Below are 17297 nucleotides of genomic sequence, written 5' to 3'. Positions count from 1 at the left end.
CCCTCCCCTTCGGTGGTGACTCTCACCCTCACGCCATCCAGCACCCCCTACCTACGACACACCTCGAATCTTCCCTCCCCCTGGCCCGGTCCCCCATTGTTCTTCATCTGCCACCCTCGCAGCGACTCATCCTTAAAGGTGCCCTATCGAAAGGGGCTGCATCGGACTACCGGTAAATACAGAGATACGTGAACTACCCTCGGCCGATCTGCCGGTAAATCCTCCTGAAGGATTTTTCGGATTTCCTTTGTACAAGAATATTTTTTTTATCTTGGATTTACTACATCGTTATCCCGCAACCCTTCGATTAGGGGATGAAGAAATCTGGAATTTTTTTTATTAGGGATCTTTTATCCGATTTTGTAACCTCACGAGGAACTCTTGTGTCTGACTCCGTAAGTATGTACCTACTTAGGATGTTTCGCGACAGGGTTTCTTCGAGTTTTAGGGCGAAAGGAGGGGTAAAAATAATACCGGGTAACGTGCAAATATTGACTCGGCTAATGGCGCGGTCGCTCCCGTCTCGTGTGTACCTACAATGTTCCCGTAACAAAACCTTCAGACCGGCAGCGATCCAGTTGCGGAGGATGGATGGGAAATACACGGGAATCCTGGAAGGAATGAAAAACCTCCAGCCTCTCGGCGCTACTGCTGTCCCGGACTTCTTCGATCTACCCACTTTCATCGTCCTTTCATTCCCGTACTCGCGATCGGCCAGAAATTCTTTAACGGACTCGAATCCTTTGTGCGCGGAGCAGACAGCAGATTCTATCGAATCCCCCCGAACCTTCCTTATGTAAATACACGAAACTGTAATCGATATTTTAGCAATGCACGATTAAATGAAAATACGCGAAATAATTTCGGTGAATTCAAAAGAAATTAGGCTAAACAATTTTTTAACGTATTTCCAAACTAATTTTCACAATTTACTACTTTTTTATATCAATTATATATATATATTATGTATTATTACATTTTTATATTGTTTTTATATTTATATATTTACAGGAATCGAATGTCTTAAATATATATATATATATATATATATATATATATAGTATATACATATATATATATATATATATATACTATATATATATATATATATAGTATACTATATATATATATATATATAGTATATATATATATATATTCATATGTATATACTATATATATATATATATATATATAGTATACTATATATATATATATATATAGTATATATATATATATATTCATATGTATATACTATATATATATATATATATATATAGTATACTATATATATATATATATATAGTATATATATATATATATTCATATGTATATACTATATATATATATATATATATATAGTATACTATATATATATATATATATAGTATATATATATTATATATATATATATATATATATATATATACTATATATATATATATATATAGTATACTATATATATATATATATATATATAGTATATACATATGAATTACTATAATCCTTCAGCATTTCTGCATTCCTTTTTTCTATCCTAAGAATTCACTCCTACTACGCCATCTTTATTCGTCTTGTTCCATTCCCTCTTGCCACCCTTCCTCAGATTTCGTGTCTCTTCTATCCTGTCCCTTTGGTACTTTCACAGCCAAGTCAATTCCCACGGGAACGCTTTGCCAGACTCCCCAATCCCCTATTACACTCTCTTTATAAAGCGAAAGCATTGCGCAAGGAAGTTGATATAATTTTCAATCTGTTTTTTCGCACGTGTACCTATTCAACGTCTTCGCACTTCGTGGAACCGTTATTCGTTCACTTCTATATGCGCACATGCATACCAGTCTAAAATAGATGAAAAAAAATTTTAAATCCATTTACCGTAATAAATCAATAATACATTTTAACATTATAAATCGATACTTTCCGTATCCGTACCACGATGAATAATTCGCCAGTAGAAAATCAAGTAATCACTTTTACTGACTTGCCAATAGCTTCGATATTAAAAGAAAAAAAAATGTATGAGTCCATTAAAATGTCAATAATCAACAATGACCTTATCAAAAAAAAGGAAAAGAAAAAGGCTCAAGGGACGAGGAGTGGATGAATAAATATATAAAAGGTTCGAAAAGTGAGTAGAAATCATGAAAAAAAAAAAGTCGTCTTCCCAGTCGTGGAAGCGTGAAAGGCCAAATTGATTTCTCAAACCGCAGTCTTCTACTTTATGCAAATGCATAGCAGGATGCGAGGGAGACACGTAGGGCGCGAGGGTTCTGAAATATGGCTGTGATTTCCGGCGGGATGGACCTTCCGGCCTGGCAGAAGTCCAGTACTTTGTGAAAGTGGCCGGATAAATCAAAACGTTTCTGTGTGCACCAAGGCGTTAGTAGATTGCCATGTAAATCATCCAACGGACACGAACGTCTCGACCGATAGAAAAAATATTTATTTTGACGCTTCGTGAAACAGCGCTTAGAACTGTTGCTTGATAAACAACTTTATTTATTTATATTTTTTTTCATTCATAAATTTCACAAAAATCGTAAACCACCATGCTATCTTACTCCCATTGTTGAGACGCTATGAGATACTGTAACGCCAACGTTCCGCAACTGCGGGAGCTCTGACATTAAATTCCCATTGGTACTTGATAAAATAATAAAATCACCAATAAAAATGTCCAATTTCAAGATACCATTTGATTGATGATCACTATGAATAATTGTACGCGCTATAAGCTATACGTATCTCAAAATATAATGTACGGTACTGTCTGACTCTAAACAGATTAACTACTTCGAGTCAATTTTAGACGTATAGATACAAATAGATAGAAAAAAAAAAAAATCAAAGAAATTCAATATAAATTTTAAATAGTTCTCTGTGAGTTATCCAATTTATTTATGTCTGTACCATAATTCACTAGGATTAATTATATTGTCGAGTGATATTTTTTAGCACGACTATTAGCGTATTTGGTATCGATAGTCACGAGTCATTTAACACGAGTACAGACATATTTCCAGTCGTCTATATTATTGTACAGAGTAAACGCTTACGCGCTGCAATTCTATGGCTGCTGAATATAAAGGATCAGGATCGATCGCAATCGTTTCCCAGTGATTTATGCCAAGTGGACGTATTACGTGCGATCATCAACTTGTCAAGTAGCATTGAGAACACTTTGAGTGAAATCATGCGTAAATGGCTGCCGGGTTGTTGAAAAACGTCGAGGCGAGCAAACGCAGCATTATGGGGTATATAGGGGAAAAAAAATGATTGTACATATCCAATAAATATATAATGGATATATATATATATTCGATTTTTAATCATTAAAATAAATTGCAGACTGTCGACAATTGTCCATTTTAATACTCGAATTTGTTATAAATAAAATAAATATGATAAATGAGATTATTGATTAAACAAATTAGTTTCAAGTAGGATTTAAATTATTTTCTCCTTTTCTTTTATGCTATTATGAAACTTTAAAATGAAACCGGAAATCTCGACTTAGTGTATGTATCTATCTATTGTGTCTAGTTTGTACCTATATAATGTATACACACAGCCAGTTCCCGTATCCATAATTCACTTATCCCAAGTAGGTTTTTGCGAGCGAATGTAAAGTGCATTTTACGGCTGAGTGACCGATATGCAAAGCCTGGCTGATGCATATTTTCTGAATAATTCCCGTTTGCCACCCCTCCTAAACGTAGATTCACGAGAAGAAGCCTCCTTCCAGGATCCGAGTAGCTTAGCTCAACGTGGAAGCTTATACCCCATTCCTACAAGAGTAACTCTTTTCTCATGACATATTACCGTAGAATCATTTCACGTCAGCAAAGAATCCTCCCCGATTCTTCTCTACCAAGAAGCCGCTCTGGAATTGCGACAGACAATTTTTGTTCAATCTTAAACATTCAAAATGACCTGTTCGTAAGACTGTTCGCACTTTATTCCCATTCCCGACAATTGCGCCCTAAAAGTTCGCGCAAACCAAAAATAAATCAGTCTATTAAAAATAATCAAATTTTAAAAAAATATTTTCTCCCCAAAAAAAAAAAGATCTACGCCGTACAGAGACACGATAGATAAGAAAAAAAGATTAAATAAAAAATTATTACCCAAATTTTCAAAAACCACCCCCATTTAAATAAATCGCACGTCAGCATTTTCATTACTTAAATAATATTTTCAAATGGAACCACTAAAAATCTCCCGCCTGGCAAAACCAGTGGCAAATGTAAATTAATCGATTCGCATTTAACGTGAAATGACTCTCCCCTTCTCCAAGTCACTCTCTCCCTTTTAAATCTATACATCCCTCTCTCTCACTCCAACGTTCCCTCATAAGCCCACAGCCAAACACAAAGGTCGGTTTACGGTGTAACTGAAAATGCAGGATCCAAGGCCACCCCAACAAGCGTTAATTTCGTTCTCCCACGGTAAATGGTAACAGCAGTAGATACGCGGGGGGTGTGCGTCAAGCAACAGGGGTGCAACGAGGTACGCCGCCCGGGGCTGTATTCTCGCGCATTCGTGCCAAATTGAAAACACACCGGGATCAAAGACGCCCGCGACGCCCCAGCGAGGCTTCCGTTTTCACATTATCGAAGCATTCGAGTACGAACGGTGTAACAAGCACGATGCAAAAGGGGATCCTGGAAGCTCCAGTGAGAGGCGAGAAAAACACGAGCGAAGCCCAAAGAGAAAACCGCCATTGGCCGTATGTAAAACATAGTAAACGCTGTTAAATAGCTCGTTAAACCGTATGCGAGATACGCCTGTAACTTTGATATCCGTCATTACGGTTAATGTTGATAGGGTAAACGAATGGGCACCATAAATACCATACAGCGTGTCGATGGAAATACGAATACACATTGAATTCAGTTCGGACCCACTGCCTCGTAGTACAACCTGTGTTACTCCGGTGAAAAGATTTTTTGACTGGGTCACTGCCTCGCTGGGTTGGAACGCTGCCAAAACCTCGACGGGACTCGAGCGGGCGTACGACGCCCATGACATACCTACATTTCCACGTGCTTCTGACAGTGACTATCCTTCCTTCGAGTGACTCGAGACGAATGTCACTTTGAATTAAATATTCAGCCTCGTTAGATATAATAATACGTTCGAGAGTCTCGTAACAAAAGAATACACGCCCCGTAATATTTACTAGTAAAACACGACCCTCCTGCCATAAGGCGAAACAACCCTTACCGGAGAATGGCTGTTTGCAATTTAACGGAATCTCTGCATATAGAGAGGGTACGTCGGAAGGTACTGAGCCTAAACGACGTCCCCGGACGTCCCTATACTAATCCTATGGGATATCCTATATATATACATATACATATATATATATATATATATATATATCCGTAGCCACTTACAACGTGCAGGTCTATATCCCATGCATGTACCAGTCAGGGTATATATATAGTTATACAGCTGTATGTAAAGAAGGTAGACGGACGATCCGAAACTACCCCTTACCATACCTACCATCGCTACCATACTTCCACCCTTACCGTCCCAACCAACCTTCTACCATTCCTTCCAGCCTTCCACCTCCGGGGACGTTCACAACAAACAATAGCCGTGGCCCCGGTACACGGGCTGGAGGATGTGGGAGCATGAGGGCTTCTACCGTAGCCGGAGATGCGAAGTGCCGGAATGAAGTGGAATGAGGAGCAGTAAAACGTGGTTAGGAGAGTGAGGGGTTTGAGAGGGTGAATTGCAACTACGTGCTCTCGCATATAAATGCATACCAGTTCGCCGTAGCCTACGCTGCCTCTTCGGACCATTCGCATCCCTTAAAGCTTCCACCCGCTACGGATCTAATGGATTGCGCCCAATGCTCACGGTCAAATCGTCTGCCCTGCTACCGATTATTATTCCGTGCAAAGGATTCCAGTAAATATTCCAGATAATCTTAACCACCCGCCCCCCCTCCCTGCTGCACGCGCTCCTAGTAAATTATGCTTTCAGCGTCTAAATCAGAACTAGTATATAAATTTCTATGGCTCCTGACTGTTGGATGCTGTATGCGTATCTTGGCTATATCTATGTATGTGGCTTTGTAACGGTGGGCCGTTTCAGAAGGTCAAATTAAACGTTTAAAAAACGAGGGAAAGTTGGTAAATTTTGAAAATTCGGTAATTAGGGTAATTAGGGGGGGGGTAATTTTTTTATATTGAATCTGATTTTTGACCAATGTTTTTTTCAGGCGGGTTTCTTTTTATTGATAGGAAGTTAAATAAATTAACCCCACGATGAGCTTCCAGCTATTGTAATTTCTGCTTTTACCACCCTTATTAATTAAGCTGATTTGTTCGCACTGGATCTACGGATAGATCAAATAGAATGTTCTCACTGGATTCCCCGAGTTCCGGTGCACGTTCCTGTGCAAACGGCGGGAACCGATGCGGTCGTGAGAATAATGTGTTTGATGTCGCACATTTGCTTCTGCAACGGATACGTGTGTCCGCTTTCTCAGTAAGGGGCACGTAACTTCCTCTAATTTAATAAAGACCCAGTTGTCCCTGGCGAACGGTTAACGTCGTTTTGGGAAGGTTTGTTCCGGTTTTAACGCTGAAGGTACATTTACTTACTGCAGAAAACATATTTCTGATTGGTCGAATTTGGTGTAACTGATTATACCTTAGGTCAATATACATGTATATGTATATATTATATTTATACCTCGTCCTTCATTAATCTAATCACGAATATCACGATAATCATTACACAGACTGTACTTTCCCATACGTCGATCATTAATATGTTATTGATTTTCTGATATCGTTATAATGTATATCGCAGATATTATCAATGGTGTACTCGTTGCTTTACAGGAAAGTTTGGAGGAACGTGTGCAGCAGCTTGAACAAACTTTGCAAGCGGAACGTGTGGCCGCACAACGAGATCGTGCGACCATTACCAAACTCCAGCGTCAGATTAATAAGGTGGGTTTGAATTTCATGAAAATTACGAAAAATTCGAGAAATCAGCAAAAAGTTCAAAAAATAAGGTTTAAAAAATTTTTTAAGTAGTATTACCTCAGAGAACCCATTATATGTATATCATCACGATACATAAAGCAAAGCTGTCGTCCAGTAGAAAAAAAAATAATACCAACGCAGCATCCACAAATACATATCCGACCTCGACGACACGTGGAAAGCCGTAAATAAAACAAAAATTCAAAACAGACAGGAAACGAACGAAATGATCCCTTAATGAAGGACGAAGAGAAAAAAAGAATCTGTCAAGATGTTTGTCGCGTGGATTTCTCGAGAGTACAAAAAAAAAGTCATGCTGTACATACACAGAATCACGTGGACAAAAATGATGAGCCGTCAGGTTGGTATTTCGCCTGATCGGTACATCCAGTCTGTACACAGAATAGCATAGTCTTATGCATTATAGACAATACCTATTCGGTATGTGCGTACAGATATAGCTATACTCTAGTAAACACGTGCGAAAACGTATAGGCGCATACTATCAGCGCCATCTGCATTGTACGCCACAAGCTCTCGCTATACATTTGTCCTACATCTATACGTGCTCACTAACATCAAATTATATTCGTAAGCACGGAGCAAATGGTATAGCGAATCGTCGCAAAACAAAAGCCCGTAAACGAATGAAAAGCAAGGACAGGATCGTGCTTCCTCTCCTTTGGCGTAATTTATTCGCGTTATGTCATTCGGTTACGTTACCGTAATCGCGAACGTAGGCAGCATGGCGCAGCCTAATTTGTACGCCCGCAGAGTGCGGGGTCCGCAAGATTATCTTTCCCAGTCATCGGATTATTTGCTCCGACTAGGATCAAGCCATTTGCAGTAGGAGCGTTCTTACCTCTTACCTAAAGCATACATATAGCTATATAGACATATAGTATAAGGAAGGTAACAGCAAGCTACTTGCGGATAGGAAACTATCTCTATACCAGTTCAATTCGATTTAAGTCGATTCCAATCGATTCGATATACTCGCTCAATAAATTTTCTCGCTCCATTCCTCTCGTGAAAGACCGTTGGGCTTCGGGCCTTTTCGCAAATGTAAATTTCTAAGCGACCACGACTGTCCGGTATAATCGTAGTTTATGTCGATGGTCGTGCATTGGAACTTACTAGGCAAAGTATGATTCTACTGGCATTTGTCGCCGAGAGTCACGTGAACCTTTAAGTTCAATTTATAAAACGTCTAACGTCCCTTTCTGATATTTTCAAAATTACGATACGTCTGTTACTTTGACTCGCGTAATTCATAATTTTTTGTTTCTCAACGTTGGCAACTCGATTTTCCTATTTTTCGTTTCGTTCCTGTACGAATTGTAAACGATCTCTCGTGTGTTTACGTGTTCGTAAAGGCGATTGAGTCGACTTGAGGCAATAACGAAGAGAGACAGGAGATAACGTGGATTGCTACGGAAGCAGGAGAGAAAGTAATGGATAAAAGTTCAACGACGCATTTGACGTTGCGTTTGGTAGTGAGCAAGAGGTACACGTGGAAGGGGATGAAATAGTAAAGGGATAGAATGTCTGCAGCTGACGTTCGATCCCTCCCATTTGCAAGTCCATAAAGTATTACGACGAAAACAAGCAGAGCACGTAAACCTGCGCAGAAACACTGCGCAGCTCATGTGAGATTTGTTGGGGAAAAAAAAAAGATTGAACTAGGTACGTAAATCTTTTTTTAATACAGTTGGACGCTTATGTAACGTACTATGCCGAAGAAATAATTTTCTTTGTATCATTACGAACCACGTGGTACGTGGTGTTGTCCCCTCCACTTTCATACCGCAAAAAGGATAATATTCCTTCCGCGAATCAAAACCGCGTTACGGAAGTTTCGTTAACCCGGTTCCCCCGGCAAAGCATCTACCCGGAGCAAAGATTAAACGCAAAATGAAATTACTCGCGAGCAATTTGAAGTTTAGTAGCTAACTAACTCCGGAATCGCTCGTGAGGCCTCCCTTAATCGTAGATGGCGCTGCGAGCGGGAACTGACGACACCACAGTCGCGGACCGTATGAAATATTATATCCTCGAGATAAGCCGAAAGAGAATTAAATATGGCTAGAAAATGGGAGGGTCGGTGAAGAGGGGGGTGTATGGCGGAAATTTCGTCACGAGGGGTTCTACCGTACGGAGGGTTGGGTTTCCCTTCTCACCAAGCAAATTACATTCTCGGCAAGTCCTATCGGATTGCCCTTAGAACTTGAGCGAGGGATTATTAAAATCGAAAAATGCCCTTGCTGGGACGTATATCGGACTTCTTTTTTTTAACTTTTTTTTCATTCATTTATTCCTCCTACTTAATCGGTAGTTTAGAAATTTTTTTAAAGATGACCCTATAGGTGTTAGGTTAGGTTAGGTAAAAAATTTTGAAAAACTGTTACTAGTGGATTTTACAAAATTATACAGTACCGCGCAAATCTTACGATTAATAAAAAGGGGGGGGGGGGTTGTGAAAATATTTTTTTTCACGAAATTCGTCAACTTTTAGTCCTTGCTGTACACGCGTACTGTAAGATATATACGTAGTCATGTATAAGATACTACTCTATGCCATGACACCTCTCGAAGGGCTCTGGCAAGAGGCTCATAGTGCTTGTCGAGAAAATAGGCCATTATTTGTAATGAATACGAGTCCTGCGAAATGGCAAGACAAGAGGGTAGCTCTGTTCTCTGGAGTAAAGGGGTTCTGGGTTGAGGTGAAAAAAGGGAGCCAGGCGAGAACAGAGCGGGGCTACTGTATCATCCTTTTATTAAGTTCCAAATTGAATTGGAGCTACGAGACTCCGTTACCGTACAACAACTTTCGACTGTCATCTAACTCCCATCTTGACTCTCTATTATGTCTATAAATGTTTGTGCAGCCCGAAAAGCCCATCAATTGTTCTGCAACTGGCGCGTATAGTACTCCATTATATTTCGACGCCCGCGAGCGTCAAATACCTCGCAGGAAATACTCAAAATGGCGGACCCGCGCTATTCAAACAATGATAATAGTCTTCTTTGTCTCGTATGCCTTAGCCGGGGTACTATACGTATTTTCGAAAAGGGTTAGGTTTACAGCCCTGTATAAATATGACTTAGGATTCTCATTCGTCTCTACCATAGAATTATAGTGAGAAATGAAAATAAAAATTAATTTTTTGCACAAAGGTGGTACGACGAGCAGGTTAATTTTAGTAGGTGAAAAAAAAATTGAAAAAAAAATTATCATGGCGGAACCGATGTGTTCGGAGCGTTCAAGGATTTTTCCGCGGTTGGCAAGCCTGGTGTAAGTCATCCTTTAAAAATTAAGCCCACCGCCAGCCCAGCTGGCAGATCCAATTTAACTTGGGTGGACTTTGAGAATTTTCCTCTTGCATGGGAAAACAAAGGAGACCGCTTTGCGAGTTAATGTCCCGAGAGACGTCGAATCGAATGAAAAGTACGCCGATATTGCTGGTTTTTTTTTTTATAATGATATTCACATTGAATTCACCGTAAAAGTCATTATTTATAATTAACGGTATCTTTTTTCTCGTACTCTTGTTAATTCTCGTGATTGATCGTCCGTATAATTTTTCAGGCAGGTTTACTTTATAATGAAAGTAAAAATTGTAATGACAAAATTTTCTCATTAGGTATAATAATATCATGTGCATAGGATGTATGCATATATGTATGCATAGGCAAATGCATCATGAAAATTATTTTTTCTATATACACTAGATACAATATTAATCAAAAAATTATAGGACATAATGGGTATTCAATATATTTCATAGTTACAGGGTCTGCAGATTGATTACTATTCAAATTAAATGATCCTTTATAATCAGTACCAGTCCTCCCATTTGTGATATAATAACAATACGATAATTATAAAATAATACTAGACAGATCCATTGTCCTCTTAAACAATGCCTAATATATTATATTAATTTATCCCGATATCAATTGCCGATTGTAAAGTGTAGCAGGTACTACATTAAATCAGCATAAAATAGTGCAGACGCACGTAACAATGAAATGTACGTATGAATATGAAAACGTAATGAAAAGAACTCCCGGGAAACTGGGAATCAGTATAGAAATCTCTATTTCGTATCGCTGTACCATAAAAGCACAATATAAAAGTAAAGAATAAAAGCGTAGAGTATTCCCTTCGCGTTTCGCCATTTGATTTACGACGATGTTAATATTTTTTTTTTTTTCTTTTTCTTCATTTCTTACCAGAAATTGTCGCTTTACCACAGAAGCCATTTCGTATCGTCGTTGCACAACTGCATTCCACCTTACTGCGCTCTCGATCCTCGCAGCTTCCTCTATTCACCGTATAAGGCCAACTGGATGGTCCAAGTCCTCTCTAAAAGTCCCATCCGCTCGCTCTGCGTAGAGCCAGCAGAACTTGAGCGATTTATCATAGTGAAAAGCAAAGTCGCGAAATGTGACGAAAAGCCAAGCGGCGTTTCGCCCGGGAATACCCGTGAGGCATAGTTTTAGTTCCGTGCAAGAGAAAGTTCGACGGGGCTGTTATTGCATTTTGGGGCCCCGCTTCTACGCCATTTCAAATCGGAAACGACCGTAGCTCCGAGCCGTTTGCGGCAGAGCGTTCCATTAACCTAACTGACGCAGAAGGACCCTCTTAGAAGCAGAGAAATGCTAGGGAGAAGCTTAAGGAGAACCGGAATCGCCTTAACGCTGAACCCACCCCTCCATCCCTTAGAAACCAGCTTCCCCTCGTCCCAGCTACCTTTATCCCACTGTCTTCTTATACCTTCTAAACCGCCGCCATCTTATATCCTTTATCCTGTTCGCTTATGCTGCACCACCGTCTCTCTCGCTCTCTCACACGCTGTCCTTAGACACTCACGCACCTTCGCCTTCAGTCTCCGCAGCTACTTCAGAACCTTCTAGAAGGATGGACTCGGCCGCTATCCGATTTCCTGAATTTTCTTTTATCTTTTAGCCGACCTGAAATCAACGAGGAAATCCACTCGTGAAATCGGAACGCTGGAAATTCGATTTCGTATTTCCAATAGTCACAGACGTTTTTAGAATTTTTTTTCTTATTTTTATTCAATCGGTAATTCGGGACTGAGATTTTTTAATTTTTAGGAATTTCAATAAAATTCATTTGGTTGCTAATTATTTTTGTCATTTGGTAATGACTTTTTAGGTTAGGCCACTCGGCGTCACATTCTCAGCTGGACCCTTGGGTTTTTCTATGAATTTTATGTGATCCTACAGGAGAAAATGTCCTGCTAAGAGATAAACGTAATTGAATGTCGTTATAGCAGACGACACAACCACTTTATTACTCCTCCCATTTTCGGGTATAATCGGAACGAAAATGGATGTTGTCATCTCCTGACGAGGCTGTATCGGTCTGAATAGGCTGTCAGCTGGGTAGGTTGTACTATTTACTTAAGTGTAATAAATTGAATGCTTATTCGTTACGATCTAGAAAAATGACGTCACCTTCGTTCTCGTTACCTTGACGACATTCTATCCCAACACACAAAATATCCCTAGAAATATTTTTATCAATTATACAAAACTATCCGAACCGCATTTCGTTCGTATGGTAGTCGTATTGATAAAAAATTACCCTTAAGCAACACTAGTAAATAAATAACTAAAGATCACGTCTAATTTACCTGGTCACGCGAAAAATAGCATATAGACATAATTTCAGTAACCTCTTCCGGTATCTCACTGTAAACTCCCTAGCAAGCGCAGCATTGCCAACTGCTCGCTTACTAGACGCCATAGCTAGGCATTTCTCACTACGTCAGCATAGTCAAAGCACGGTGGCCTAGTGAAGCGAAGAAAAAGTCTGAGCCAGCACGCCAAGTCCATGAGTATATTACGTTCGCAGAACTTTATAAGTCGGGAGAAATATGGGAGAGGGAGGAGGTGGAGTATAGAGGGAGGATATGACGCGGCGCCGTCCCGACGCCTTTCCACCCCCTTAAACCTCGAAAATCTACCTCGTTCCTTCCTTCCTTCCTTCCTTCCTCTACATACTCCCGCTACCCCTAACCTCATCGATATTGATACCTACCCTTACTGCCTCACCAACCCCTCGGCTATTCTGACTGACGTAAAATGTAAACGAACCAGCGTGTCTGACAAGGTTTGCTCAGACCTTTACCACTTGCCTGAGCTTTCACTACCATTACTACTACCGGCGTACTAGTTACCTACTGTCAATACTCCTGCGACTGACGTTGAGGCAACTTAACACGCGACCCTAAATAAATTTGTCGAAATTTTCCAAATTTATGGTATTACACGAGATTTGTGTATTTTACTGAACATCTTTTTATTATTGTTTATTTTGATGGCTAGACATATTTTCTTACGTCAAAAGTAAAGATCAACAGTTATTATTATACTGACTACCGAACTTTTGTACTGAAAAAATTTTTAGCGTTATATATCATGAAATACCGTCTTGCAAAAGACCCAGAAATAAAAGAATCTTATGCATCGTGTACGACTATTAATATTCATCAAAATGTGAATCATTGCCATAATCACCATACATCATCATACTGTCATGTAATTTCGAAAATTCGGTGCTGGGATTTTGAGGATATTTTTTTTTTATTTTTTCATAAAAACCGAAGACTCCTTTTTTTCATACGATAATTTATTTATTTTTTCGTTAATCAATCGCCAAGATAAATTCGTTCCAATGCAGAAAAGTGCATCCGTGTGAAGCTGAGTCCCGAGAGCCATCTATGCCAAGCTAACCTAACCCAAGGAAATAACAGTAGAAAAGTTGACTGTAGCTCGTCGTAACTTTCCCAGCGAGACCGCAGGGTAATTATTTCCGACGAAGACCGTAGCCCGGGTTTGCGGGGGCGGCAACCGGATGTTACCTCGCGTATCCGCAAGAATCGCCCCGCGACGACATTAAGCTCGCCGTTAGCCAACCTATGATATATCGCCGGTCATATAATTTGCATTACACATGGAGGGAAGAGTCGCTCGAAGCATTTCACAGCCGCGCGCCAACCACGAGCGACACTGCTGCCACACTCGGAACATCTTGTCATCGGAAGGACAAACTTGTTATGCGAGTTACTGGATTTCGGTAGAGGAAAGGAAAAAAGAGAAATTTATACAAATTCACGACGGAAGCACCTCCCGGCGGAATTACGTGTGTGTAAAATATGATATCATTTTTCAACCATTTTTCTACAGTTACATTTTCACATCTATATATATATATATTGTGACGCGGCATTCTAGATGCACATCACAAAAGAGGACAAGTTGCAATTTTTCTAGCCGCTATGCATGGCGAAGAGATTCTGTGACGTGGGATTGATTCATTTTCTGAATTTACATTTATTTTTCCCTGGTGCGCACACGTTTATTTGTGTTTTGAGATTTTTAAACGGATCCGAAAGGCTGCGGGGCCCGAAAGTGGCAGCTACGGGCCTGGCGTAGCACGCTGGTAAGGCGACATGCAGACAGACCGGAGACCCTGCACACCCTGGGAAGCCAACTATGCGGGATATTCGGCGAGCGTCTTCGGCATCTAGAGGGCATACGGAGGTTACAGTGGCGGCCCGAGGCCGTCCATCGGGGGGGTAAAGGTGGCTTGCGATTTCCGCCTCCCGAAAATATCACTGTAGCCGCATCAACCACGATAGATGCCAGCTTATACTTTGACGGGATCGTCACAACAATTGAAGATCAGCCCAAACTAAGGGATGTATTACTGCGCGCCTCTCGCGAAACGCGAACAACGATAAGGAAATGAGCTGATTGAAAAAGATTTCGTGACTCGTCACAAGATTCTTACGGATATTGTCCACACTAATAATGCGCAATACCCGAGCACGCTGGTAACTCAAAAAAAGAACGAAGTATAGTGAAACTTCGCTGTAAGGCTAGACTCGCGTCCCCACTAACAGATAAAAGTAGTGCCCTCAAACAGCCAATAAGAGGATTTACACAATACTCGTCTTACTACGCCGCTACAAAAGTGATGTCGTTGAAACTATTCCTTAAATAATAGATTCGAAAGAACACTGAAGCGACATCTGTGGCCTTAACCCTACGAAACGGACTGAAAAATATTCGGTAGATGCCGGAGTCTTCCACTGATCAGCGATACACGATAGTCGTAAGAACGGCGTTCAAAGAAAAATTCAAGCGGGAACCAAACGTGACGTAACTGTCATCAGCATGCTGACCACGCGGAAGACTGCCACACACACGGTGTCGTAGCTCGGGGTGTCCAGTGGCCTCTAGTGACGTTGAGGTACCAGCCCTGTGCCCCCTGTGCTTCCTGCGGCAGGCCAGTTGCGGTGCCTCCACTCTGGGGCCCCCGCTGATCCTTCAGCACGAAGAGCCTCGTGGAACTCGAGGTTTCCTCGTCTTCGGTACTAGTCATTGTAACCTTGACTATGTGTACCGGCGTTACGAAACAGAAGAGAGGTGAAGCCCATGTCGCTGACCTTTTGGATGATCCTCCTTACTCTTTTCCGGCTGGGGTCAAAAATGGGGTGGAGGTCAGGTCGTCACGGCAACAGTTCACGTTCCCTGGTGTAAGGCCTTGCTTGTCCTTTGGTGGCGTCTTGTTGTCACGATGGCTCGGTCGTCGTGGTCGTGACGTATGAAATATTTTAGATAATTTTGCATTAGCCTACTGTCGAAAAATTAGCCTATTACCCTGGAGTACCTGGCCGGTTGCGTGTTAGGTTACGGAAAGGGGACGGAGATGCGTCCCGAAGTTGAAAAAAGAAAGTTACTATTTCGGGACCTTTTGTGACGTATTAATAACGTCACAAGAGATACAGACTATCGAAGTACCAGAGTTGTGAAATTTTACGAACCTTTCCGATATCTCGTAGCAAAGGCTGCGACCGGGAGTGCGTAAGGCTGAGACCTTGACTTGGAGCACGTAGACCTCAAAACGGAATACGTAGACTTTGAACGTGTAATTAAAAAAGATGGCATTGCAATACGCGAATCGCATGTCCACCATGAAACTGCTGCACGAAGCTAAGACAGTATCGGAGATCTGTGAAAAAATGACAAAATTTCTACCACAAGTATCTCCCTTAATATTTATACTATCCGTATAAACTTTTTTCATCTCTACTATATTTTTCTTATCCTATGACTTTTGCATTTAAATTCTTTCGTTATCACTTGAAATGGCAAAGATAATTTTTTTCATTCGCGAATGAAAATTAAACGACCAATAATAATATGCGCAATCGATCGACAGTCAAAATATATTGAGCGATTGTGACGTCAGATTTTTCGAAATCGTGCACCGTTTCACCGCAACCGTGTATCTTAACTAATATACTCTCTCAGATACTACACATATAATATGGCTGCCCTATGCTAGATTTATTTACTGCTTTCTATACATTTTATAATACTGCATATACCGTACAGTTATACTCATCCGTCTTTCCTTACTGGCATAACGTCATATGTGACTTACTTGGACATTTTTTTTTCGAATAAAATTATTATGACTATAATTCATCGCCAGGTATAAACGGCGACGTTCGTTTTCTTCCTGGTTAAAAGGACTCTCTCGTTTTCACTGAAGATTCGTTGACAATTTGCATTCAGGTGCAATTTATCTCGGGGATGTCTTCCTTAAGTGAAATCCTGGAATTACACGACGCGAGTTACGCAAGAGATCTCATCAGTCATTCGCTCCCCATGAGAACCACCCACCTAACCGCGTCTCTATTCTTGGCAAGATTTCGGCAAGTGAAAACGCCTCGGGTAGCATCCCTTATTACAGTGAGATATTCAAACCAGTCCATCCCCCTTATATCTAATTTATTATAGACGCCACAGTTATAATTCGTATTAAAGCAATACTGACTTGAAAATTAATTTTTTCATTCTGCGAAGCATCGTACGTGCATAATTATTTTTCAAAATTAAAAATTTAATTTTTACACACAATCATTCGCCCTGAGGACTCTTTTTTCAAATGTAACTACCCCTAACAAAAGTTCAAGCACTTTAAAATGTTAATTTTGACAAAGTAATCGTATAACTCATCCCACGTGTATTAAGTTACGTGCATCGTTTATATAGTATATACACACATATAAGTGCATACGTGAGTTTACTTATAGTATATGGTGTATATGACTATACCTATATATACACCGATACGTACAGCGTCGCAACGCTAAAAAGCTCACGAGGGCGTCGCTTGGTAAAAACTTTTCGAAGAAACCGCCCTGCGTGAAATTTTAATCCGCTCTCAAGTCGCGTCCCCCC

The 17297-nt window shown here is 40.4% G+C and overlaps 1 protein-coding gene and 1 long non-coding RNA gene across 18 annotated transcripts in view; one reads left to right on the top strand and one right to left on the bottom strand.

Moving 5' to 3' along the window:
• Positions 1-17297, top strand: part of LOC107267543 — a 148842-nt gene that overhangs the window by 96518 nt on the left and 35027 nt on the right. For 15 of the 16 annotated variants that reach the window (XM_015739471.2, XM_015739436.2, XM_015739443.2 and 12 more), the window contains one exon: positions 6864-6974. The exons of the other annotated variant lie outside the window; for it this stretch is intronic. In XM_015739471.2, coding sequence (XP_015594957.1) covers positions 6864-6974 — 111 coding nt within the window. The remainder of the gene's footprint in view (positions 1-6863; positions 6975-17297) is intronic. 16 annotated transcript variants of the gene reach the window in all.
• Positions 1-17297, bottom strand: part of LOC107267661 — an 89846-nt gene that overhangs the window by 49788 nt on the left and 22761 nt on the right. The window lies entirely within an intron of this gene.

The sequence above is a fragment of the Cephus cinctus genome, unplaced genomic scaffold (genome assembly GCF_000341935.2).
Source record: "Cephus cinctus unplaced genomic scaffold, Ccin1 Ccin1_scaffold0029, whole genome shotgun sequence".
In the NCBI taxonomy this organism is placed as follows: domain Eukaryota; kingdom Metazoa; phylum Arthropoda; class Insecta; order Hymenoptera; family Cephidae; genus Cephus; species Cephus cinctus.
This window is presented reverse-complemented; position numbering and strand designations above follow the sequence as displayed.